Below are 26118 nucleotides of genomic sequence, written 5' to 3'. Positions count from 1 at the left end.
AGCCAACGAGGCATGAGGAAGTAGCGGAGAGGAGGAAGCTCCACTACTCTGAGCTGGCAGTTGAGCCTGATCAGAAAAGCTGGAAAGCCCAGATACACACAGCAAAGGCTGGGTGCCATGAATTAGCAGCTACAGAAATCCACTAACAGTTAACTAATGATTATCACATAGTACTATTGCACCAGCTGATACCACACAACTATAGTCACTGGAGTAAGTTGTACACTCAGTGTGATCCACTCAAAGAGTCTACTTGTAGTCACTGTGAGTACCTTGTAACTCAGCATCAGTACAGATTTTCACAGTAGGCTTGCCTGGCCTCGATGACACGAACTCACAACCCTCCTCCCACCCCACCAGTGTCTAAAGCAAGTCCGGAATCAGTGGAATGAAAATGATTTTTTAAAGAGGGCCTTTTGAAGAAGTGCCTCTGTTAGGACCCAGACCAGTCTCTTGTGTGGCTTTGCAGCGTGACGGCAGTGACAGCAGTTGCATGGAGTGAAAACAAGAGAGAGGACTGAAAGATACACAGACAGACAGAGAAAGAGAGAGAGAGGACGACTTATCTGCTTTCCTCTATGTTGTTTCTATCCCATGCAGCTAAAAGTGAAATTGTGTGAAATCTCCTTCATTTGTATAGGAAACTGATAAGGCCAGTTCTCATATTTAATCTGGTAGAAGAAGAAAGCAATGGGTAGAGTGACAGAGGGAAGACAGTAGAAGGAAGAAACAGGGAAAATGGGAAGAGGGAAAAGAGAGATACAGTATTTAAAGTTAGAGATGGCAGACAAGCCTTGAGATTAAAGGAGGAGGACAGTAGGACTGACCGAAAAGGGTGATAGATAGTGATAAAGGAAGAGGAAACAGAAAGAGAACCAGAGAGTGAGAAAACAGAAAGTTGGATTGTGAGAAAAGAGGTAAAGAGAAAAGGAATCAGTAACAAGATCACAAGAGAGGAAGAGAAATAAGACTGGGCGTTTGAATTGAAAAGAAATGGATAATGAGATGCTAATGTAACAACAAAGGAGTGAGTGCCCTCCGGGGGGAGCTATGCTACAGCAAGCTGCTTCAGTATGAACACAGCAGAAGGGGGAATTGAATTTAAAAATGCCCTTTATTAAACTACTGCAATGTACACAGATTCACTCAGGTGCATATATAGTCATTAAAGTCAAACTGGGTTTTCATCACCTACCTCTGGCCATGTTTGAACAAAATAAAAACAATAGATGCACCCCTGGGGAACGGGGCAATTAAGGTGACAAAATGGGAAGAGACTGCAAAAAGCAGAGACAGATTTAGCTGCACATAACACCCCCTCCCTAGGATGGTAGATGTTCATATCACCCTCCACTCTGTCATGTGAGGTGAGCATGAGGACATGGTCTACTTGCCCTGGAAAGGAGGAACGGGTGAACAGAAACAAAATGAAATGAAAAGAAGAAAGAATCATGGAGACCCCAGAGGAAACATGAAGCTGGAGAGATGCATTGAGGAGAAATGAGGAGAATGGAGGTCTTTGCAATAGCAGACAGGCTTTTGAGTGGGAGGAGGAGATGAAGCTTTACAAGTAAAGGGGAATAATGGAGAGATCCATGGTGCAAAAGACGTAATTACTCAAGGGAATAAGTGCTGGAGAGGAGAGATGTGGAGGATCTGTATAAAAAGAGTGACTGGGCAGTACTCAAGAGACCGTCAAAGAGAATGCTGGAGATGGGGAGGAGCACCACTGACAGATATAAGCCTAGAGATATTATAGACGCACTATAAAAAAAAATTAGAAAGCTGGAAAATCATTATAACAAGTCCTCAAGAGGATGCTGAGAATGAGCCAATACCAAAGTACAATGAAAGGAAATAAAGGCAAGATTAAAACCGTGCGTAAACCTGCAGGGATTGTGGGATATTTGTGCTATAAAGAGATGCAACGGCAACAGAGGTGTGTTGAGGAGTATTGTTATGTGGAAAGGGTGTAGGATTCATGTGTTGGATAAGGCACAAAGAGCAGATGAGAAAAGCAAGTATGATCTCAAGAGGATGTTGTGAATGAGTGAACGAGTACAAAGAAAGAAGAAGAGCGAGGTTGGGGAAAATCCTTCAGGAGAGGCTGCTGCAGGTTCACTGAAGAAAGAAGCAGTTTGCTAAAGCCAGTTCACACTAGAAACTTTTTTTCAAAATGCAACAAGACCAACTTTTCACAAGATCTGTGTTTACTTGAGTTTGTCTCAGCCGGTGGGACATAAAAACGTCCATATCTATCCTTAGCTCTGTTGTTTGCCCGTAGGCTATATCTGATATTGCAAAACCTGAACTTCTGACTTAGTCAACTCTCTATGGCCCCTTTTGACTCAACCATTATCGCCAGCCTCAAACTTTAATATCTTAACCCTTATAAGAATGCAACATCACATTTTTAGGGTGAATTCAAAGAAAAAAATGTGGTTTAATGAAAAACAAAACTGCTCATTCAGCTCATCGTCTCTATAGCTCGGAGGACATGCTGGCTTGGAGCATGGTAGCGTTGGCATGGGCTAATTGGGTTTCCGTTCTTAATTAGGCCAATTAATTAGGAAATGCAGTTGAGGCCATGAGCGCTCCACCAGGTCATTTAGGGATTACAGGGAGAGAAGAGTCGTGGGAAGAGTGGAGGAAAGGAATCAAGGAGCTTATGAGCAAAAAGGTCACTCGAGAGGGCCTTTGTTGGGAGAAATACCTCCCACTGAATGTTATCACTAAATGATTCATGGACTGAGGGTAATTACCCATTTGTGACAATTTAATCAAATCAATCACTTCTTTTGGGAGTCAGTGAATTGAAAAGAAGCCCGCTAATTCGCACAATTTCCCAACTGACGCTCATTGTTGTTAATCTGCCGTGAGAGACATGTGAAATGATGGAAGAGAGAGATGGCAGAGAACATTCACAGGCAGAAGACTGTAAAATGTGCTTTCACGTGTCCATCAGTTTGCTCTGTGTGACTCCAAGTTCCCAGAGGTTTCCAAAACCTCCAATACCTGCAGAGTAGACAGCTAGCGCCCTATTTCAATTCACTTTCACAAACAACCATGCAGCATTTGCACATATCTGCCCACCGTACAATATTAGATTTTAGAGTCTAGGTTTAGGTTATGTTATCCCAAATATGACAAATATTGCCTTGAGTTGTTAGTTCATAACTACCAAAAGCAAGGAACAAAGCACTTTAAATATGATTTTCAATGTTTAAGTCAGATCAGGCTCAAATATTTAGATGTGAGTCAAGTGACAAAGGTACTGTATGTTCCCTTTTGAACATGTCCAAACACTCACCTCCACAAAGAGAAAGCAGGGCACAATGTAGGTGCTGGTCTTCTGCAGCTCTTTGTCATCAGGAAGGTTCCTCATCACCCTCCTCTGTGCTGACAGCTGACTGCCAATCATCTGTAGGGTCAAAGGTCATTGCAAAGCTTTGTTCAGTTTGTTTCAAAAGGATATGCTGGGTATACAGCTGCTGTGCAGTAGAAAGACAAACGACTTCATGTTTTGCATAAAAAATGCATTACCACACAAGCACATACAAACATGTAAAGTTCATTAAGATGGGGAGCAATTTTTAAATGTTTTTTAAATGTTCATAATACTAAACTATAAATAAAGCTCTGGCTGACACTGTGAGAGCAGCCTGGGTGATTTGAGGCGTAGTAACAATAAGAACACAATACAAAAAAACAATACAGGAGAGGCACTAAAATTCAGGCATACAGCATTTGTATTGAGACTTCGAACTCATCCAAAGTCAACCTGTACTTTAAGTCTGGCATAATAATTGGCTTGACTTGTTGCAGGTAAGTAAAGAGACGTGATTGGCAACTAATTTTAGGGGCCGTCCACACGAATATGTTTTTTTTAAATCCGGATAAATACTTTATCGTATCGGCCTCGCGTCCAGACGGATACAGCGTTTTCGGGGTGTGTCACTTTGTTAGTGTTCGACTTTGTGAGTCACTCAAAAGTCGTCTGAGTTCCAGACAATACAAGGGTGTAAATAGTAGTCTATTTATATTCAGTGCCTGGCTTAGAGTTAATCTCAGGGTGAGAGTTTCTTACTCTGTTGAGTCACAGCTAGGAGGCAAATCATTTCTTGAACAATTTATTTTTCACCGGGAAGTTGAGTATCCATGAGTCACATTGATCATGTTGAGCATTTGTCTTAAAATAAGCTGCAAGCTTAAAAAAAAAACTTCTCTTACATTTCTGTTGCTCCTGTGTCTGTCAGGTGATGCACGGAAACACGGTTGTGTGTAAGACTCACATTACTATTAGATAAGTCAACTGCATGCGATTTCTTTCAATGCCAACGTTCAAGGTACGAATTCAATTTAAAGGTCCAGTGTGTAACATTTAGGAGGATGCATTGGCAGAAATGGAATATAAAATGTATAGGTTTGTTTTCAATAGTGTATCATCACCTGAAGCTGTTCTTATCTACAGACATCACGGGTCGCCTTCCATGGAGTCCACCATGTCGAACTGCCATGTTTTATAGCCAGAAGGGACAGACACCGACTCTAGTGGCCATGTTCACGTTTTCCGCACGTTTTACAGCCACGGTAGTGGTTGGAAGGGGAGGGTGAAGCGAGTGAGTTGTGAGATTATTTGCAGATTATTAATACAAAATTAACTAATAAATAATGATATACAGTATTATTTTAGATTAAACTACCTAACAGTACAAACATAAGTCACATTTAGCCCTACATTTATCAACATTAAAGTGATCTTTACACACAGATGCACCCGTAATTATAATCCAATAATATACGCAAGTGTTTTTACTTTTGGTATTTTTGATGCAAACAATTTGGAAATTTACTTAAGTAAATTGCAGGTTTTTTACTTATGAAAAGAGTATGTATTTCTACACTGTGGTATTGCAGGTACTACAACTATCAGATTTTTCCTTAACTGTAACATATGTGATATGGAATCAAACCTGGGCCGTAAGGAATAAAAAAAACATGTGTCCAACGTCTTAAGATATTTTATCGTAATTCATCATACCACACTGCTGATAGCCCATGTGCTTTATGTTGTCAAATTTACCGATAATCACATCTGAGCACAAAAAGGAAGTCTTTTTATTATCTGTCATCAGATTAAAAACAACTATTTTTTTGTACAGACCTACCCTAATACTCATACACGACACACCCAAACTCACTCACCCATATGCAGAGATGCCCACAAAGATACATTTTGCATGATACATCAAGAATGCACACATGCAGGTACACACACATATCCACAAACCAGTACGGGTAGGCAATCAAAAGTGTCGGGGGGGAAATGAGGTTGAAAGGAGGAGAAGTAGAGTGGAAACAGAGGAGCGATGATCAAAAACAAAAGCCTGACAGAAAGAGATAAGAGAGAGACAAAGTCATGATGCAGACGTTCGGAGACTCTTCAGAAGTAAAGAGGGTGGGGTGAAAGCCAGCAGACTCAGCAATGGGAAATAATAGCGATTGGGGGATAATAGGTAGAAGTTGAAGAAAAACTGTTTCAGTCCCCAAAGTGAGAATAGGGGGAAACAGGGGAAGAGATGGAGAAGATAGTTGTAGTAAGAAGGCCAGCTTGTGAAATGCTCAGGGCTTTTTGACATGCAAAGGACTGCACTCATGTTAATGACGCTTCAAAAGGCATTCAAAGACATTTGAATCAGCAAATGCAATAATTCTAAGAACTGCTAACTTTGAAATCATGACTTTATCAATCATAAAGCAAATGCCTTCAGCAGTCTTCAGTATAATTTTATTGAATCAAACACCAATTGGTTCTCCTCTCAGATATCGAGCCTGTTCGCTCATTTCCTTGACAACAATTATCTCGTTGACTTTATGGCTGAGGGAAAATCTCTGCTGCCGTGTCAGCCCTTTCCTCAATCAATGGCTGCTGTTGGTGAGAGAGGAGGGAGCTACTTCACAGGGTTGGAACACGTCCATGACTTCATAGTGCTGTTGAACACCTTTCAATGATAACGGTAAAAAGTTCAACTTGAAACAAGAAACAAGGATGGGAACAAAAAAGTGAATCCTGAAAGCATCTAATTCTTCAAAGCACTTTTGAAAGTAAAACATAAAAGAAAAGCTAAGAGATTAATTCATGTTTACACAGAAACAAAAAACCAAAATACGAAGTGTATATTTGCACAGAAGTAAAATGGAAAAAGATTCCTATTGAAGCTGGAGAGCAGAACTTTTACAAGCCCTTACCAAACGACTTCACACAATGCTGATGATTGAGCGTATCACCACCAGGCTTAATGGAGACATTCCCATGTGTATTTGTCAACCAGCAATACTTGGTTTGCCAGAACTGAAGGGGACCACAGCAACTGTAGTGATGGAGTAGACTACAGCAACTAGGAGTATGGTGGAGCCGGTAATGTTCCACGGTATTATGATATTTGGGAAAGCACAAATAATGTGATGGAAGTAATCAGTAATCAGTGAGGCTTTAGAATCACATTAGAAACGAATTACTGTCTCATTTGTGTGATGAACAGTAAATTCATCAAATTCAATGTCTCATATCGGTATTGTCCAAGCTAAGGTACTGAAGCTGTCACGCCATTGAGCACACACTGGAATGAGCATGAAGCGTGTTCACAAGCACTGGGTGCAGCTCCTCAGCAGGCGTTCACGAAGTTGGTCAAGCAGAAGAAAGTGGGCTGTAGTTTATGCCCACCCGAGGGTAAGTAAGGCCAAGATGTGGTGAGCAAAGGTGGATGATTTAGCACTGACAGACTTTCATTTATTTTTTTCTTGTAAATAACATCAAAAAACTTCGAAGACATACTCAGTATAAAGCATATCAATCGTTTTACATAAGAATTTGAAATAAATTATTATTGTTATGGAATTCGGGACAATTCGTAATAATATAAATTTTGCAATATCAGCCAATAATTTATCTGCCCCGATAATTATTGTGCATCTCTAATAATCAGTAGTATACACTGGCTGCAAGGTCTGTCTATACAAACAGAATTTATTGTTAAGTTAAAGGGGAACTTCGGCAGATTTTTACCCTAGTCTTGATCACTAGAGGTCACCGAGTACTGTTGATAGGAAAGAGAACGACCAGAATTGGTTCTAGCAAACTGGAGATCCTGCAGCTAATGGCCAGAGCTCCCAGTTAGTTATAATACGCTTCTTAGGGGCATAAACTAAAGAGTGCGTGGGATTTCACTTGTAAACGCAGAAGAAGAAATTGTTGCAGGAAGTGTGCAAATAGGAGAGTAGTGTGTGAAGACATGGACATTTTTGAGGGGGAAATAAACTTTTTTCCGTCGCGAAGGCATTATCTCTGTGATCGATTATTCTGGGCTTTCGGTGAAGCGAGCGGTGGAAAAACAGGTAGGCGACAGTACTGTTTTGTACGGTTTCTGCACAACGTATGAGTTGAAAAGGCATGTTGTTGTCACGTAAGGGCCCTGATCATGTTGCACAGACATTTTAATTGCATTTTGTGTCTTTTAAGAGGAGCAAAAGGCACTCTTTAGGATATGCCCCCAAGAAGTGTATTATAACTAACTGGGAGCTCTGGCCATTAGCTACAGGATCTCCAGTTTGCTAGAACCAATTCTGGTCGTTCTTTTTCCTATCGACAGTACTCGGTGACCTCTAGTGATCAAGACTAGGGTAAAAATCTGCCGAAGTTCCCCTTTAAGACATTAGGGCTCTGTGGTGTGATGCTGGTCCACTAGTGTTGCTGGATTGACATTTAATGCAATTCTAAACCTAATTTCATTGGACTTTAAGATGATTCCCTTTAACTGAAGGTATTTTTCTATACTGGTATATCTTTACTGTAAATAGTTTCTATTTCCAATATAAACATATTCTTTCGATTTATAAAATTGTTTTTTCCGTTTCAGATTGTTCAGTGTCATCCAGTTAATGGGGGTTGGTGGCCGGGTACAGACAGTTAATAAAACTTACATGATTAAAAGAGAGAGAGAGAAGTACAGTATGAGGATGTGAAATTACTTTTCATAATTAATGATATGCTAATTTGGAATCAATTTGATGCTTTGAAGGCACAACAGTTGGCACTGCCAATGAATATTAGATTAGAAAATAAAAAGTTTGCCTGATTTGAGGTAACTTCCCTATAAACCACACCCACTTTTGTCGGAATACAGATATAGAGACACATCATTTTGTTGGTTGAATGTAACACTCCCTGAAACCTGAATTCTCATCTGGAACAGCTTTAATAACAGAAAATATTTTTTTCAAAGACTACCAGACCTCCAAAGCTAACAAGCTGAGACTGAAAGAGTCGTAGACATCCTTTCAGTGTGTATGACATTTGTACACGTCAGGAATGCACCACAGCGACTGAATGATGGTCCCTTCCATTTAAACATGCAGGATTTGGGGGATTAGAAATCACAGTTTCTGCAAAATCACAGTGTCCACAAACTTGAACTTCAATTGTCTGGCATTTGGCAGTTTCTGTTCCCCGTCATAGATTTATCATCACAGCCCTTTATTTATAGCTTCACATGAGGCTTGCTTATGGCTGCAAACGGATGAAAAAAAATCTGTATTTGCACAAGCCACACACACAGTACATGTGTGTATTTCTGTCCATGCATTGTGTAATGTTTGGCTGAATGACACACACACACGCAGCAGTACAGACTACAATGTGTTCGTGTTAATTATTCATGCTTTGGTTCATATACTAGTTTTCACTCCTCTTTCTCCACTCCCGCCTGTCTACCTCATGGGAAACGCTATCCTATTATCTCACTGTTCCAATAGAAGTTTCTATATTCGAGCCTCGTTTATAGCATGAAGCGTTTTGATTGGTGAAACAGCATTCATTGATGTTAAGTAAAGAAAGAACAGGTTATACAAGTTGTAGCAGAAGATAAAGGGATAGTAAATATAAATACTCACATACACACACACCTACACACACATGCAGGAGGTTGTCCGCTGTAAATACAGTATTTGGGTCTTCCTTTATATTCCCATCTTCTAAAGCAGTGAGAAGCACTCAGGCATGAGGTTGGCATGACTGATTGTCTCTTGTGTTGCTGTCCAATGTCGTTCGCTATGATGTGCATCCTTAAGCTTCACACTGGCACCACGGCAACAAAAGACCCACTCACTATCTCGCTGGCGCGCACACAAACACACACACAAGTGACCATCATCCCAGTATTAATTTTATGTCAACTTGGATGTCAGTCCAACAAGTGGTGCTACACACTGATACCTATGTATGTGTGTGTGTGTGTGTGTGTGTGTGTGTGATAGACAGAAAAAGAGAGAGCATCCTGCACAGACTCCCTCCTGTGCTGCACCTAAGGTTCAACAATGTGGGTCATAGAGATGCAAAATCACACACACACACACACACACACATTCAGGAACAACCCACGTCAAAAAAAAGGAGAAGAAAAAGCAGGGCAGTAACTGGTTTAAACTCTCACCTTAAATTTCTGTATCTTTGAAGCAGTGCTGCTGCACAGTGACTGCTGCCTCCCTCCAAGTCTCCGTCTCTAGGAGGATTTGCTCCTGCAGCGGACTCCCATTCTGTGGTTGCGTTGTGGTCTCAGCTTTGCTTTTTTCTCTGTTCCCCCTTCTCGTCTCTTTCAAAGCAAAACCACCCTCACTTCCGCCGCTCTGCCACTGAGAAGCCCTCGGCACTGAGTGTGAATAGAGAGAGATAGAGAGCTTGCCACACTGCCAGGCACCCAGCCTCCAGTCAGCCTAGTCTATATCTGTCTGCACTCTGCCGCTAGGTCGCTAAGCTAAATATGATGATCTTCAACAGCACTTCAAGGCTAATTAGTCAAGTGAAGGGATCCACAGGCTGGTGAGGGAGGCTCCTCAGCGCAGTTGCCGGTGGATACGAGGAGAGGAGGAGAGAGAGGAGATGTGTGTGTGCATCTGTATGCTTGTGTGTGAGGGGAAAAAAAGAGAAGCAAAGAGGAGGAGAAAAAAACAGAGTGGGAAGAGGGAATAAGAGAACGAGACAGCTGGAGTGGAGACTGAGAGCAGAAAAGAGCCAGAATGTGTGTGTGAGTGAGAGAGATGCAAAGAGGGAGAGAGTGAGGGAGAAGGAGGGACTCTATGTGTGTCAGAGACTGAGGCAACCCACTGGCTAAAATGGTAGATACTGTTCACTTTAGTACCCCAGGAAACCACTTTGATACTGGTAGACACCATGGGCTCTGTGAGAGTGCGGGTGCAAAGGTGTGTGTGTGTGTGTGTGCGCAAAATTATAGGAACATGGAAAGTCAAAGCAGGAGCGTAAACCATAAGTAATTGTCAGTATAGGTGTCAGTGTTTTGTGTTTGGGAGCAGCGTGTCTCTATATTCAAAATGAATGACAATAATGACAATGTAAGCTCAGGTGACCCGGCACCAGCTCAGCCCTTTGGACAGTAGACAGGGGGTTAACGATGCATCGTCAAGTGAAAAAGTAGGACGCATCCTGCGCATGGGCCTATGTGGGTCAGAGGCCCCCAGGTGCAAGCTCACCAGCAGCTTTTGGCTGTTTGCATTGTGTGTGCATTGGTGTATACTTGCATAATGGCATGAGTTTGCACACAATATCTGCCTCCCTCAGGGCTAAAACAAAGACAGTGTGTGTTTCTGTACAAATGTATAAATGATTGTGTTGATGTGTGTTGTTACATGTTTAGACCTGCTACAATGGCACCAGGGGACAGCTGGACACATTTCCCTCAGGCATTGCCACACAGGTCTGTACTTAGTGTGGACAATATTATTGTTATTAAGGATGGAGTTTTTTTCCCTTAATATTGCACTGTGTGTGAAATTTTGTTCGACATTTTTTTAATTACCACTAGAAGCCATTTAGCTTAACTTAGCTTAAAAGAAAGACTGGAAAAATGGGAGAAACAACCTGTCTAAAGTCAAAACCCGCTAACCAGCACCTCCAAAGCTCACCAATTAGTATGTTATCTTGTTCGTTGAATTCATTTCTTCCAGACTTCACTTCCTGGAGTCTCAGCAGGCTGACAAGAAATACCACTTAACCCGACGATATAACATGTTGGTTAGTGAGTTTAAGAGGTTCGGGTAGGAGGATTTTGTTACATTTGGACAGTACCAGGCTAGCTGTTTCCCTCCAGATTTTATGCTAAGCTAAGCTCAGCTAACCAGCTGCTGGAAGTAGTTTCATATTTACCATACAGAAACAGGAGTGGTATCAATCTAACTTTGGGCAAAAATTAGAATATTTCTCTATAAATCTCAAACTATTTAGGAAAGTAAATACTACCATCTCTCATATTCTCCCCAGAAATGTAATAAAACCGCGGATACGACATCCCAATCCCTCTGAAATCTAGTTTGAGAGGGGAAATTATGGTAAAGTGCATAGTCAGAAAAATAAAATAGGAAAATAGCCGGACAAAGACACGATACGGCATCCCTTTTGCCAATACACATTTCCAAATACCTTTCTTACAAAAGAGTTTGAAGGTGAATACGTAAGGAACAGTATTATAAAAGCTGCCCACTCTTTTGCGGCACTCAAACAAATCACTCACAGCTGGAGAGGGACCATGGACCACTCACAGTAAAGTGTCTTTTTTTTCTGAGAATGATGGATAAAATCACGTGGCGTCACAGATGTCATAGTTCCCATGGCAACTCGCTGCATTCATAGAGTGGAACGACAAGTGAGGAAATGCTCATAAATAGAAATACACACATATTTAACAGTGCACATACAATGTATATGAATCAAGTGCAGCTTAAAAATGGCTTTGCTCACAACTCCCATACCTCAATGACACCCCCCACTCACAAGCTCTCACAAAAACACACTTCATATAGCTACTCAGTGCTGTCTGGGGCAACAACAAATTCATTGTACAGAAGTTGAGGCCAAAAAAGACATAAAAAGAAAATAAACTCAAACAGCAAAAACTAAAATTAAATGACTCAGTAAATGATTTTTAATTTCTGACATTGTGATCAAAAGCTCAAAACATAGGCAGTTCTTCCTCTTCTTCTTTTTCTTCTCCTTATCATCATTCTCACAGTCACTTGAAAAAAAAATCTACTTCACTAAGGCCATCTCCCAGTGTACAGTTTCAATAATGTGAAAGCATAAAAGGCAACAGAATCGCCTTTAAAGGGTCTTTATGTAACAACAGCACCTGGTTGCTGCAAGGACAAAGAAACAACTGCAGTATATTTCAGTGACTATATTAATATCTGTCTTTTACAGCCTCCCAAAGGACATCTATATTATCCGCCCCATCACTCCAACTCATACTCTGCAGGTATGAAGTTTTCAGTAGCATCTCTTCCATGACGGCTGATGCTTTTAGATGCCTGTCTAGTCTTATAGAGTGATGTATGTATGTAAAGTAAGTAGCATCATACATTATAATAATGTAAAGAGTGAGGGGAGTTGTCAAAGTCAAGGATGAAACTGGGAAGGTAAGACGCCGTAGGACTCTGTAAATAGAGCAAGTACACAGAGGTGGACATGTACAGCCTACAAACAGTTAGACACACACAAGTGCAGCCATGCATACACACGCACACACGCACACACACATGCAGTACACCTGTCCTCTCTTGACTTTCCTTTTTAGATCCTCCCTTTAGCCCAGTATCCCTGAGAGAACAACTATATTGGACAATTCTCTCATCTCACAATCTACATCTAATGCCAGTGCAGTAAGTATTGTGCCCTATATGTAGTGAGCAGGAATCTAAGGGTGTAGTGGTTCCACTGTGTATTGGCATATGGCATATCTGACTTACACACTGAAGACCAGAGTTTATCTTCTGTCATAGACCAGCATTTAACGCTGGCATTTTTAGGAATCATCAACAGAAACGTGTTTTAGTTGCCTGACCCTAACCTAACCATTCAGTGGCTCTAATCAATATCTCTATTTTGAAAAAAAAAGGCCACACATGACTGCTTGTATGTGAGACAGTGACAAACCAAAAGAGAGTTTTAGGTGTTTTGAGGAGTGTTTTAGCATCTTTCAGCTCTTTGTTTTAGTTTTCCAACCCACAATTTTACTGTTTTGGTTCACTCTCACAACTCTAATCAGCGCAGGTAGCTGTTTTATTAGTTTAAAATGGTTTAAAATGTAAGTGCTGTGTCAATGTTATCTTACCAAAAACCATAACCTTTTTAGTTGCCATAACCTAGTGCTGGGCAGAATTATAAAAAAATTTGTATCACAGCATTTTTAAAGGTTCTGGATTTAGTGTTTTTGCTTGTTTTTGTTGCCTTTTGAAGAGTTACAGCAGTTATTTCAGCTATGCACCGGTACGGTGGTGTACAAAAAATGTATATCATACGTGAAATTAAAACAGGTATCCACTTGTTTATCCGGTATATCGCCCAGCACTACCATTACCATGATTTATTTCTAACTTTAACCCCTTAGCACGTATTGCAAAAGAAAGCATTTCATTGAACAGAAATCAACAATGACGGTCTTGACGTCATAGGGTTGCAGTGCTCCTTCACACAGTAGGCATTCACATGAAGTATTTTACACTCACTGACATGGCATTGGGGAGGCTGAGTGTTTAGACAAACTGTCCTTCAGCTGGTCAACACAAGCTCATGGTTTTTTGACGACAAACATCAGCCCTGGTAATGGTTACCATTTCCTTCTTGCTCACGATATGTTGTTGAAAAATACATGCAACCTAAATAAACCTCAGTATTGTATGCACAAAAACACAGACACACAGACACAAATGGTGCTCTTCATACAGTATGCTACACAAGCACATACAAGCTAACAAAAGAGCAGTGTTTGGAAAGTGCTGGTACTCGTATGCATGAACACACATGTACAAAAGCACATGCGCACTGTATTGTTAAGGAAAGGTTGCTGTACTAAGTATATTAACAAAGAAGGTTGGAATGTTTTGTCATTTTGTTAAGGGAAAGCTGTGTGATATGAGCTTGTGTGCTCCCACTATCTGGCTGCTCGTGTGAAGACTCCCTCTTGTCTTGGGGAATCAGAAGTAGGCCGATGTTCTCATTTCATACACCATCACTGTGGATCACAGCCAAGGACATTCTTGCTTCAAATTGCCATGCTAGGGAATTTCAGCCATAAAGAATTAATCAGATTTTTAGCAAAATGGGATTATAAAGAAGATACAGCACAGGTCAGCTAAGCTGTAATTTATGTGGTTAAAATACTGACCATCTCTAAAGATGTTGTGTCGCTAGTATTTCAGGGGTTCATACCCTAGATTTAGGCACATTAAAAAAGCAATTAATAACGAGAAAATGAGCCTCAAGTATATTGTAGTATGAATGAAATATGAGTAAGCTATAATAAAATATACATAAAAATAGCCTGGCCTAGTTTTATTTCATGAAGCTAAAGTAATGACTGATGTCTTTGGATTGTCCTTGGTGTCACTCATGAACAAAACTTTGTATCCTTCCCACTCTGGGGTCAACCTGAGGTAATATAGGACACTACAAGAAAATGTTACTTTTTTGGGTCTGAACAGTATGAAGGCAAATTTACACCAGTGTGGTTACAGTTACATGCATATACTACTAATGAACTACTTCAAAACAAATAATGCAAGGGATCTGTGTCTTCAGTGCAAAAGACAATAAACTGGGCTGTGCATGAGCAAAAGTAAAACATTTTAAACAGATCAAGTCATGCTATTCAAAGGACTTCTCCGAGAACACAAAAAAGCAAAAAGGCTCAAACCCAGCATGGCATAGAGAAAAACATCTGGCATCTTAGCGTACCCAAATGTATGTGTTGTAAATTCTCCTGAGCTTTCAAATTAAAAAGGGACACCCCACAAAAACCTGTGTTAAAGGATATGACACCTATCTACCCATTAGCTTCGAAAGGTGGCACTGAAAAGTTAGGAGCTTGACGCCTTAACAGAGGACATCCACAGCAGCCAACTTGGATTCACAATGGTAACCTGAAGCATAATCCACAGCTTCTAATCTAGGTATTTCCCAGTAACTCATATTTTCATCAAAATATGCCGTAACACGGCTAAATACACAGGTTTTGGAACACTGTACATCATAAGTTTACCCAGTGGCCAAAAACTGTTTAATCGAGCTAAATACAACCAATAACTATCTTAGTAGTCAATAGATAGTTGTATTGTCCTCTGAAGTGTTGTCAGTACTTGAGAGCTTTCAGCCTATTTAAATTCCTTCTTTCTTTTTTCTTCATAAAAATAAATGGATGATTAACTTCTTATTGCCGCTCTGTTTTTAAAATGAGTGAAATTGTAGAAGGTTGGTGGTTCAAAACCACCTCGAAATACACAAGAGAGCAACCCTCAAACGCACTGTATTATTAGAAATGTAAGGCGACCGTTTTACACCCATTTCATTTTAGAAAGCAGGATGTGGAATCCCTCATTTGAGCTGAAAGGGACTTTACACTTTTGAGGCACTTCTTTCTTTTAGTGAAACGTTTTACATCACATGTAATAGGTTTTTGGTTTGACTTTTATTCATGAGATGAGTTGCATGCAAATATTACCTCTTTTTTTTTTTTTTTTTGCACAGATGCCTCATTTCATCAAAATCCCCTCTGATAACGTGACCTGCAAGAAACACACCACATGGTGAGAGTAGATGAATTCTGAAGGTTGAGCAGTTGCACCCAAACATGCAAAGAATATTATGTCCGCCCATTAAAAACAATGTTGTTTTAAAGCGCAAATACAGGGAGTTTAAAGCTCCGTTTTTGTCTGCTGTAACCTTGAAGGGAGCAAATATTAAAGCAAACATAGTCCACTTTTAAGTTTCCCTCCATGGCACTGTTTTTATGCTCACCAGATGGCATGTCATGTTGGTCGCTAAATGAAAGAAGAAGGCTTCTCAACCTGTTGCTTTCAAGGAGGAAAGCTGTTTATCTGCTCTGCAGTCATTCCGAGCGACAACAACAGGAAACATGAGGCTGCTGCTGCTGCTGCTACTGCGAGGAGGGCTGGCCTCACGGTAATGACTGGAGTCAGGTAACCACCGCTGGACAGACCGACTCTATTCCTCCTCACGGACGGGTTCAGGCACGAAGGGAGGCGGTGAGAGCGGCTTTCCGGGACGGTTTCACGTTTTTTTTTTAAACAAATGCCGCGACTTTCTCTCTAAAACAAACTTTACAGAGCTGTAAAAGTTTGATATAAGTAACTACGTGTGGCCCGCTGTTCATGAGACGAGCGTTGTGTGTTTTGGGGGGGGCTAGCTTATCGCGGAGGCTACTCAGGTGTTCACCTACACGGCGAAGTTTGTGTCGTATTTTATCCTCCTCGTCACATAATTCATTTAGGTGGAAGGAGGATTTCTCTCTATCTCCCTCTCTCCCTCTCTTTTTGTCGCGTGTCCAGTAGGCTATCTCTCCACTTTTCCTGCTTGGTTTCGTTTTCCTCCTGCAGTGTATTGGACCTAAAATATCAAGTGGCCAACTCTAAACAGGTAAGTGTGTTTTGCATTATTTCGACCAACCATGTTTTCTGCATGAATTTTAACACACGTCTGGTGTACGTGGTCGGTTGACACCTTTTGTAACCGGGCCAAGAGGTGGAAGTGAGCCCAGCCAGAGTTGGACAGCCCCAGCAGCTTTTGACTTGTCTGACCTCTGTTAAGCATTTCAAACCAAACCAAGTCATTTATTAATTGAAAACTCCCCTTGACATATAATTTGGCTGTATAAACACAGCTATTGATGTTTTCTAACACTCTGCCTTCTTAAATCCTGACCCAACCTTACTAAAAAATACAATTTTCACTTGGATAAAGACACAGTGGGTTTACAGTAACTGCCTTATCATAGTTCTTGTAGTTTTGATCTTAAAAGATATGCCATGGCATGCACAGTAGCCTATGCCTCCTTCAGAATGAAGTGTAACACTAGTTAGACTAGTAGTTTTGGTTTGTTTATTTTTTTTGCCTGTTCCGTTTTTTTGCGTAACTGTCAAAAAGCCTCAAGTCTGCAGGGCATTTACAACAGTTTATGATGCACCGGTTAAGATAGTGGGGCTATATTTTAACACTTCCCTAGCCGCCGCTGCAGCTGCATTTAACAACCAAAAAACACACACACACACACACACACACACACACAACACTATGCACACACACAACATTACAGTCAAGATCTCAAGTTCAGTATATGAGATTAACCACACATCTATGTGTGACTCACCTACTTTACGGCAAACCCCACTGCTGTTTCATCACTTTTAACCACATCTTTGCTTGATCTGTGCTATAGCTTCATTTAAAAAAAAGAAAAAGCATAGTTCTGCCCTACAACCCATCAAACAAACGCTGCTTAGCATGCAGCTGAGCATACTGATTTACAAGCAGAACCCAGCAGGAGCTCCTGACATGGCTCTGTCAGGCTGACGAACTGAGGGCCTTGAGGCCATATCCAGGGGGTGTTACTCACCTCACCTCTGGCTTAATTTGACTCTCAGGAAAATAGTTACTTTCTTGGGGGTTTGTTAACAAGCATAGCCTACTTATGCCTGAGGTTTCAAAGAGAAGCTTCACATAAAGGATCACTGCACAGGACACGTGGAAATGTAAATGTCACAGCAGCCAAAGAAGCTAGCTGATTACAGATCAGCACTGCTGTTTTATGACACAATAAAAGAAGACAATCACCGTCCTGGGATGATAATGAGATAAACTTTAGCTGCTAGTATTCTCAGACAAGCTGTTCTGTTGTAAAACATGCAGTGTAACGATGTATAAAACTTAAAAAGAAAGCAGTAAATTATATTAGTGTTACCATAAGTGATCTTGTCAGCTTTGTTGGAAGTTTGCATAAGGTTGTGATACATTAAGTTGATGTCCATATGTTACTGGTTCTGTCAGTCTGCTGTATTAAAATGATATATTTTAGACCAAGTTTGACTCTGTCATGCTGCTGTCCCATTTTCAGCTGTTTGACTCTGTTAAGTGTTGACTGTTTTTGGTCTTAATTACTCATAAAGCTCACAGCTGTCTTCCATGATTAGTCAGATAACAGATCTACTCCAGTCTTTCATCTTTTAAAGGAACTGTTTGTATTTCGTGGCATCTAGCTGTAAAGTTGCAGATTGCATTCGACTGAACCCCACTCACATCAGTATTTGATGACCTGGGAATGAGAACAGATTGTGTAGATAAAAGCGTCTCATTCTAAGGAAACAAAAACATAACAATTCTTATTTTCAGGGGATTATAGACTAATAAAAACATACCTATGAATATTATATTCCATTCTGCCAATAGAGCCTCCTACTGGTACATTCAACATTATCTGTAACTTATAAAATATCATTTTTTTTACTGTCTTTGGCTGTGGTGTTGGAAGTGTTTCTGACTTCATAAAAATCATCTCCGGTCAGTACATCGGCTCCTATGAGCTCAATGCAGATATTTTGTTATCAGTGTATCTGAGCAAATGGATGATATGCTAGCGTGTTTGTTGCTGTTCAGCTGAAAAGTTTCTTTCTGTGGTGCAAACAAAATATAGAATAGAGCCCAGGTTGATTTGTTACTGTAGTCACTTGCAAAGCATTTTGGTTTTGATATGAATCTGCAGAAATCTACCCAGTTGCACAAAGAGGAAGAGAGACAAGTAGAGTGGGCATATGGCTGGTACAGACAGATAAAAGAGCAGGAGAAACTGTGTGGTCGTCAGCACCACCAATCAGCAAGAGCTTTATCTTTTCAAATCGTGTTGAAGAGAGCCGGAGAGAGTCAGACTCTGACAAAGTGGAGCGAGATTAAAATACAGAAAGATTAAGGGGAGGAGACAAAAGAGTAGCTGGGAGTGATGAAACCCACCACTTTGCTTGGCAAACTGGGTGATGGATGAGTTTTCAGCAGGAGGGAAATTCCTCACTGCCGCCTCGCCCCCAGCATATCTCTGTGCCTGTCTGTCCATCCTCAGTTAAGGTGATATTGGATTTCCACATCTCTTTACCTCTAACGTAGTGTAGCATTGTCATCAGAAGCGAACACCACTGTGACTGTTAGTACATTTCCATATTTCAACTAAGCTGTTTACATGGGTTGTAAAGCACAGTGTGATTAATAATCTCCCATGAGCATTACGTTACAATGTCAAGAGTTTCACAGCTCTTTCTCGTTGTGTCATGTTGCCAGCGCTATGATTGTCGTGTGCAGATTGCACAAACGCACTGTGCTTCAGGCTCTTGTTATTATGGCTGTACAGAAGATTAGACTCAGGCATCAGGTAAACAAAGGTGGTTCACCTGGAAGACGCTGGCCTCACAGAAAGTTTCTTTTTCCTTTTAGTGGTAAAGAGATCTCATCATTTGAGTGAAGAAACAATGGAGGTGATCAAAAATAGTTTGTTGTCAGGTACATATGTGTATACATATAGTATGTAGCATGCTTTCTGTTAATGCAGCTAAAAGTGGAATATTCAGTAACTGTATTATTATTATGCTTATTCCAACTATGACTTTTTTCTGACTAGGATTATTAGGAGATTCTTTTTCTACTGCAGTTTCTATCTTAAAAGGCTACTCCACCAATTTAGTATTTCACTTCTATAAAATTCAGAGACATGTGAAGAGAGAGATTAAAAAATGAAAGCTCAAATTGCACCAGAGGCTGAGCTATCCTAACTCATAGCCCTGAGTATGGGTCAAGCTTAAAGCATGCTACATACAACACCTCCCACAATGCAAGTAGATAGCCTCTTTAATTAGGCCCTCACGGTCTGACAAATGCCCACTTCTGTCAAATGCCATGCCCCCCCCCCACCTACAGCATGTTTCTGCATTATGTCACCATGTCAGTCCCAACATACCTGAGATACCAACCACTCCCCAACATTCAAGTGAGAACTATAGTCTGAAATTCTGTGCCTCGTCCTCTTGTTTGTTCTCTTTTTCTTTTGTCTTTGTGTCTTGTTTTGGCACAGAAGGCGGTGTTGTGACGGCGCTTTTTTAAATCATTCTGATTTGTGTGTCACTGTGTGGTATTTCTTTCATTTGTAATAATCTGTTGACTGAAAAGCCTCAGAGACTCCATCTGACAGTCAGCGAGAGAAAGAGGATAGAAAAACATTTACCATCTTCAGTTTATTTTATGTCTGTTGTACACAGTACACATGCCCTTCGTTTGACACCGGCAGCAATGTTTTAATCAAGCAGACAAGGATTAGACAGTTAAGTAATGTGTTATGGTTGGGAAGGTAATGGTCTGAGGAGATAGCAAAGAAAGGCCTGAGCTGCCTCTGACAGGATAATATTTTAGCTTCTTAGCATCCCAGAATTTACCTACATCTTTCTCATGGATTTCTTTCTCCAGTCTAGTCCTAGATTGCAGTCTCCATTAAGAAAGCTGTTCCCTGCACTTTAGTTGCTTGTGAATATGAGTTCCAATTAATCTGCATGAAGGTTATCATTTTCAGTTTTGGTTGAAACTTTGGTTTATGGTGCTGTACAGAGAGGTGTTTCAGTTATTTTGCCTACCCCAATTAATATAAATTTGGTGGACAAAATAATATAAACACCTATTACTTTAACACAGTGCAATTCAACAGTGTCACAAACTGCAGTCTCCAAAACGTTCATGAAGTTTAACACCTCTCCAAAACAGTCTCAACAAAACCTGAACATTATAACCTTCATGAAGGGAGGATTTATGTCTTGTATTAGACTTCTGTTTAGTTTTAGCCAGTGGTACCTAATAAACCGATTGTACATCTAATGTACTATACAGAACAAATGTTACAAAACAGCATATAGTTCAGTCTGGCTTTGGTACCCACATTCTACAATGGTCTGTGTGCAAATGAAACCAAGAAGACAACATAAATAATGTAACCTCAAGACGTCACACAAAAACAAATACACATGGATGTGGTTGCAAGGTTACGATGTCTGGTCAGCCATAGAGCACAGCAGAGGTAACAGAGGAATCCCACTGCTGTACACTGTAGGAAACAATTACCTGAAGGATGTGTCGGTATGTATTTTAAATGCTGCCAGGGCATGAGTGCACATTAGAAATGGGATACACTCTAGGTTCTAGATCACTGCCAATTCACAACTAATTTGGAAGTAAAAATCACCAGTTCCTGAACTGCTTGTGTGGTTTTGGTATCTGTGATTTTGTTCTCAGTCTTGGTGGAAATGCACAATGCATATAATATAATTGTCCTTACCATCAGAGGAGGCTTGGAATTTCATAAGTTTCTTTTGCTGCTTAGGGGCATGCTTTTTGTCTGGCATTCCGTACTTTTGTTGCACCGCTTGACAATGTAGCTGTATCTGCACGAGTTGCCATTCTCACAAGCCTATCTAATTAATGAATTTGTCAGTCACACATCAAAGGCAGTGTCAAGGGAGGAGCCGTAGTCCATATTTGGAAGCCTTCCCACATTAAGATGTGGCATTGTCAGACTGTGTAAGATCACTCTTTTGCACTAGTTGAGAAGCAGTGAGGTGTTTTATGTTGCTATAACCTCCTTTTATATAATAGTGACCTTGACATTGATTTTTAAGAACTGTAGATTAGCCTTTTCTCTGTGATGGTTTGAGAAACCTATGCGTCATGCCTACTGTTATCTTGAAGTGTGCTTTAAACACTGTTTGCTTTCCCACTCTCATTGTTTTCATTTTATTTTTATTAAATGGTGTATGCAGTGTTATATCCACATCCAGTGTGCATGCTGTAGCTGTATACCAGACATACAGCTTGGGAATTAGACTTTTAGCTACTCCTACATCAGAAAGTCAGTGTTGCAGTCAGCTTCATTCTGTATCTGTGATTATTAAAATGCCATCAGTCCTGCCATCAGTCATGATGCTCTGAACAGTGGAGGACAACACCCATTATTTACCTGCCCAGGTCAAGAGAGTGTACATTGAGTTTCCTACATGTGTTTATGACCTCAGTGTGTTGATTAAAACCTGAAGAGCACATGATGTTGCCGTAGAGAGGAAGAATTCCTTTGTACCAGCCTGTTGACCCTGGTTCAACCATGGTGGTGTTCAGTGTTGTCAACCGAGTTTTTATTAAAACCCCACAGTGTTGGGTCCTGGGAACCGTTCATGATTTTTCTCCCCCACAGGTTTGAGCTTGGTAGGCAAGATACTTTATTTAAAGTCCCCCCTCCAGACACATTTTAAACTATGTACGAATATTTTCTTATTATTAATATTTTGTTTAACATGGTTTGGTAAAAGAGAACTCCGAAAATAGGGCTCGAAGCACATCTACTCGTTCTCCCTCATTGAGAAATTCAGGATCTATGAATGCTCCACCCACTACAAGGTTGTGCTAGGTTCATCGGCAAGATTCAGCCATAGCCTACACACTGAGCCTCAGTCAGACTCTGATTAAAGTCCATTGTGCGCCAAAATCTGCGACTAGCAGACGTATCTGATGAGTATTGTTATAATCTTTTATTTGTTAGCCAGCAGTAGCCAACATAGTAGCCTTATTGGTTGTGAAACATATAATAATATCTGCTACAGTGTTACTGTGTGTTCACATTGTTATTATGCAATAGATAGTGGAAGGAAGCTCCTGGGTCCGGTTTACATCCAAAAGCTGCACGCTCTACCATGTTTGCTGTCAAAACCTTCCCCATGCTTCTGAAAACTCTCACTCTAGATATCGCTAACTCACTGACATTGAGCAGAGGTGAAGTCGAATCATTGCACAGCTGATGTCTGGGTCTGACAATGTTTACATTATGGATGGGATTTTAATCGTGTCTCTTAAATCAATATTCCTCAGTGCTGTTTTAATTACTTTACATTTTTCATTGTTACATTTTTCATATGTCAGTTTGGCATGAATTCCTCCTTCATTGCCTTCACAACTATAATCTCAGAGATCGTGAGCAGCTGCTGGTTGAAAGATGGGTGTATAGTCTCTAATTTCTTTAATGATTGGCTGCAGTTCAGTTTGTTTGTCCACGGTGATAATGAGCAAGCAGGAAAGTTAAACATTATGTTGCCTGACTAGACATTTACAAGGTGACTGGACACCCTTGCAGTATACAAACTCTATGGCTCAGCATTGCAAGGTCTTATCAGCTGGTTGTAATTGTTATATCTCAAAGTTGTTTCAAAGTAAGAAATGTGATGGTAAATCTTTGAGAGTTGATCTTGATTGCAGTGCTGTACTGTCTTGTCCTGATATGGTTTAATTGTGATTTAGGCAGCAGTGTGTTATGTGAGATGATGTGTGTAATCGTGACTGAGCTACTAGGCCCCGCAGCACACAGGCCTACAGGCTTTTGACTCCGTGACAATAGCCAAAATGAACCGAGACCGGATTACACCAGTCCTGCATTCCTCTCCAAACCTGTTTGACACACACACACAAACATGCACTAATCCTGCACACACAGACAGAAAAATCACTGAAGCAAGCCAGTACATGTCTTACACATGCTCGCGCATTTACCAACAAGAATAGTGTCTGCATGTGTGTATATGGGGAATCTGAAAACTCATTAGTAGTAAATCCTAAAGTAGTTATATCAAAGAGTCATTGAAAAGTATCACAATAAGAGTTTCCATGTGGTTTACCGGTGCTGCTCCTGTACTATTGTGTGCTAACCTCTGAATAAAAAAAGTCCTGAACCAATCTGCATTAACAGTATCACCAAACAAGGCTATTTTTTAAAAATGAATTGGTCTTTAAGCCAGATCCACTTCACACCCTTTGTTCATTGTATTCTATTGCACTGTGGGAACACTGCCTATCAAAAACTGCTTTCCATTAACACAGTTGAGTCTCTTCCCAATGCGCAGCATGGTGAGTGATTAAACCACAGAGCACGAATAACCTGCAGCCAGCGGTTTCAATGAAGATCCGCACTGACAGCGTGTGTCAGTGAGCAGAGGGGGCAGAGCCACTTTGGGTTAAAAAAAGGTCACTTTGCCTGTGTTTCACTGACACTTTGCAGATGCACGGTGCCTCTAAATTGCTACAAAATCGCACTTGAACTGTTTTTTTTGTCATTAAAGGGACAAACTGCATCTGTTCAAATCATATCTACGCCTTCCTGCTCCAGAGTGAGTCCTATCTCTATGGAACCTAAACATTAAACATATGTCTTTCCATTATCCATTATTATGTCAATTACTTGTATGCCTACGTGATGAATTCAGTAGCATGTCCATGGTAACATGTTCAAATTGCCTGTTCGTTCAACACTCCAGATCCCAAAGATATCCAGTTGTCTTTATTCAATTTATTAGTATTTAGTTATATATCTCCCAATTCGAGAAGCTGGAACAGAAAATGTTTTGATAAGTGAATAATAATTGATCAGTTATAAAAATTGTGACAGTGTTCTGATGTTTTAATTAATTGATAATCAACTAATCTTTCCAGCACCACGAAAACACCACTTAAGCCAAGTGGTTAAGCTGGTTATATTCTCTCATTGCAGAACTATCAAGCATTTTTATTGATCATTTAATGACCTGATTGCAAAATCTTTTTTACTTTATTTTTTTATGCACAAATGTCACTGACAACGTTGGGAATTTAGGTGCACAGTTGCGGTTAAAGTTACTGTCACACCACCAGTCTTGTGAAACCTCTGTGCATGATAGTAAGATACTGACAAAATGGAGACTGGCACATATTGTGAGGTGTCTCAGTGTGAACTTGATGTGTGCCTTTTGAGCTGGCTTTTGCTGGAGATGCAGGCAGAATGTTTATATTGTGTCACAGCCTTAAGTGTCTTGTCAGGACTTGTCAGAACAGGTGCCTCAAACTTTGATTCCCCTCTTCACATCGCTTCCTCTAGTTCATGCGCTCTCATTCGTTTTAAACCTTTGGTTCCTGGCAGGATTTAGTGTCTTATCTGTCTCTTGTTCACTTGTCACCTGTAAGGTAGGTGAGGTCAGTCATGAAGACATAATCTTGTGTCATTTCATGTTCTTGAATTGGGTTTTGTTTAAACATAGAGTCTATAAAAAAAAGTCCACTCTATTGACATTTTACTTCTTTTTCTGTTTATCTTTTTTTGCCCTCTCTCCAGTTTCATTGTCATTTGATGCCATCACACAGAGACTTTGCTTATTTCAAACTTTGAGATTGGCTAAAATTATGTTACATGTGTCATGCATGACACTGGCACAGTTTACCAAACATAAATAAATTGTAAAACAGCTGTAATGACATTCAGTTAGTGGCAAAAGGGAACTTTGCCCTCAGTCACACTGTCTCTTTCCCATGAAGTCTCAGCTAATCTGTAATCTTCACTCCTCTGCAAAGCCTAACACACGCACACCCTCTGCATGCCACCTCAGGGTTAAAAACCGGTGTTCCCCCCCCTTATCATGACCGCTAATACCTGCCTCAACTGTCTGTGCACAATGTTAGGGGAGATAAAGCTGTAGATAGAAGAGTTCATGAATTCCAAAACATTGACACCGCTGTGAGTAGGTCAGTCTGTGTCCTTCAGCGTAAGGGCGACAGTTGATTACCATGCAAGGTCATGACTGAGTGCAATATATGCAGAGCTGGGCAGTAAAAACCAACAATTTGCTACTACTGCCATGTTGGTATGTTTGGTACAAACCTTTCCAGTGCTTTTAAGGCCTTTTCCCTTGTTCTAGCTGATATGATTGAAATCATTGTCATGATATTAATAACTGTATATTATGAGATTTTACTAACTCCAATTCCCATCAACCCTTGTGTATATGAAGCATGTGAGAACCTGTCGTGACGTCACCCATTGGTTTGTGGAGTACCATGTAGAAGCCTCGGGTTTGGCATTATGGCCCTCACCATGTTGGTGTTTTGCAGCCTGCCCCGGTGACGTACTGCTAGTTGAGCTATGCTCATTGGTTGCCTTAAATTCTGATTTATCTCTAAATGGGACCATAATTTACAAAGTAAACATCATGCTGTATGGAAGATAAGATTAAGTACTATAAAACTTATTTTCAGCCAATGGAGCTGCCTTCTGCTGGCCATTAGAGAGAATGCAGGTTTAAGACCGCATTGCCTTCATTTAATAGACCTGGAAGCCCTGTCAACGAATGATATGCTGTCAATGGTGTGAAGGCAGTTTAAATCCATGTGTGAAT

General features: G+C 40.5%; 2 protein-coding genes across 3 annotated transcripts in view; one reads left to right on the top strand and one right to left on the bottom strand.

Annotated features, from left to right (window-relative positions):
* Positions 1-10123, bottom strand: part of plppr2b (phospholipid phosphatase related 2b) — a 49026-nt gene extending 38903 nt beyond the window's left edge. Inside the window, exons 1-2 of one of the 2 annotated variants that reach the window (XM_051383872.1) lie at positions 9489-10123; positions 3311-3421 (exon numbers count right to left, since the gene is read on the bottom strand). In XM_051383872.1, coding sequence (XP_051239832.1) covers positions 3311-3421 — 111 coding nt within the window. In that variant the 5' untranslated portion in view covers positions 9489-10123. The remainder of the gene's footprint in view (positions 1-3310; positions 3422-9488) is intronic. The other variant, XM_051383873.1, reaches the window with a different exon arrangement.
* Positions 10124-15954: 5831 nt separating this feature from the next.
* The window catches only part of palm3 (paralemmin 3), a 35467-nt gene continuing 25303 nt past the window's right edge, over positions 15955-26118 (top strand). The window contains exon 1 of the mRNA XM_051383867.1: positions 15955-16495. The gene's annotated coding sequence lies outside the window, so the exon portion shown is untranslated. The remainder of the gene's footprint in view (positions 16496-26118) is intronic.

The sequence above is a fragment of the Dicentrarchus labrax genome, unplaced genomic scaffold (assembly GCF_905237075.1).
Source record: "Dicentrarchus labrax unplaced genomic scaffold, dlabrax2021, whole genome shotgun sequence".
Taxonomy (NCBI): Eukaryota; Metazoa; Chordata; class Actinopteri; family Moronidae; genus Dicentrarchus; species Dicentrarchus labrax.
The sequence above is the reverse complement of the archived record's forward strand: the minus strand, read 5'-3'. Positions and strand labels throughout refer to the sequence as shown.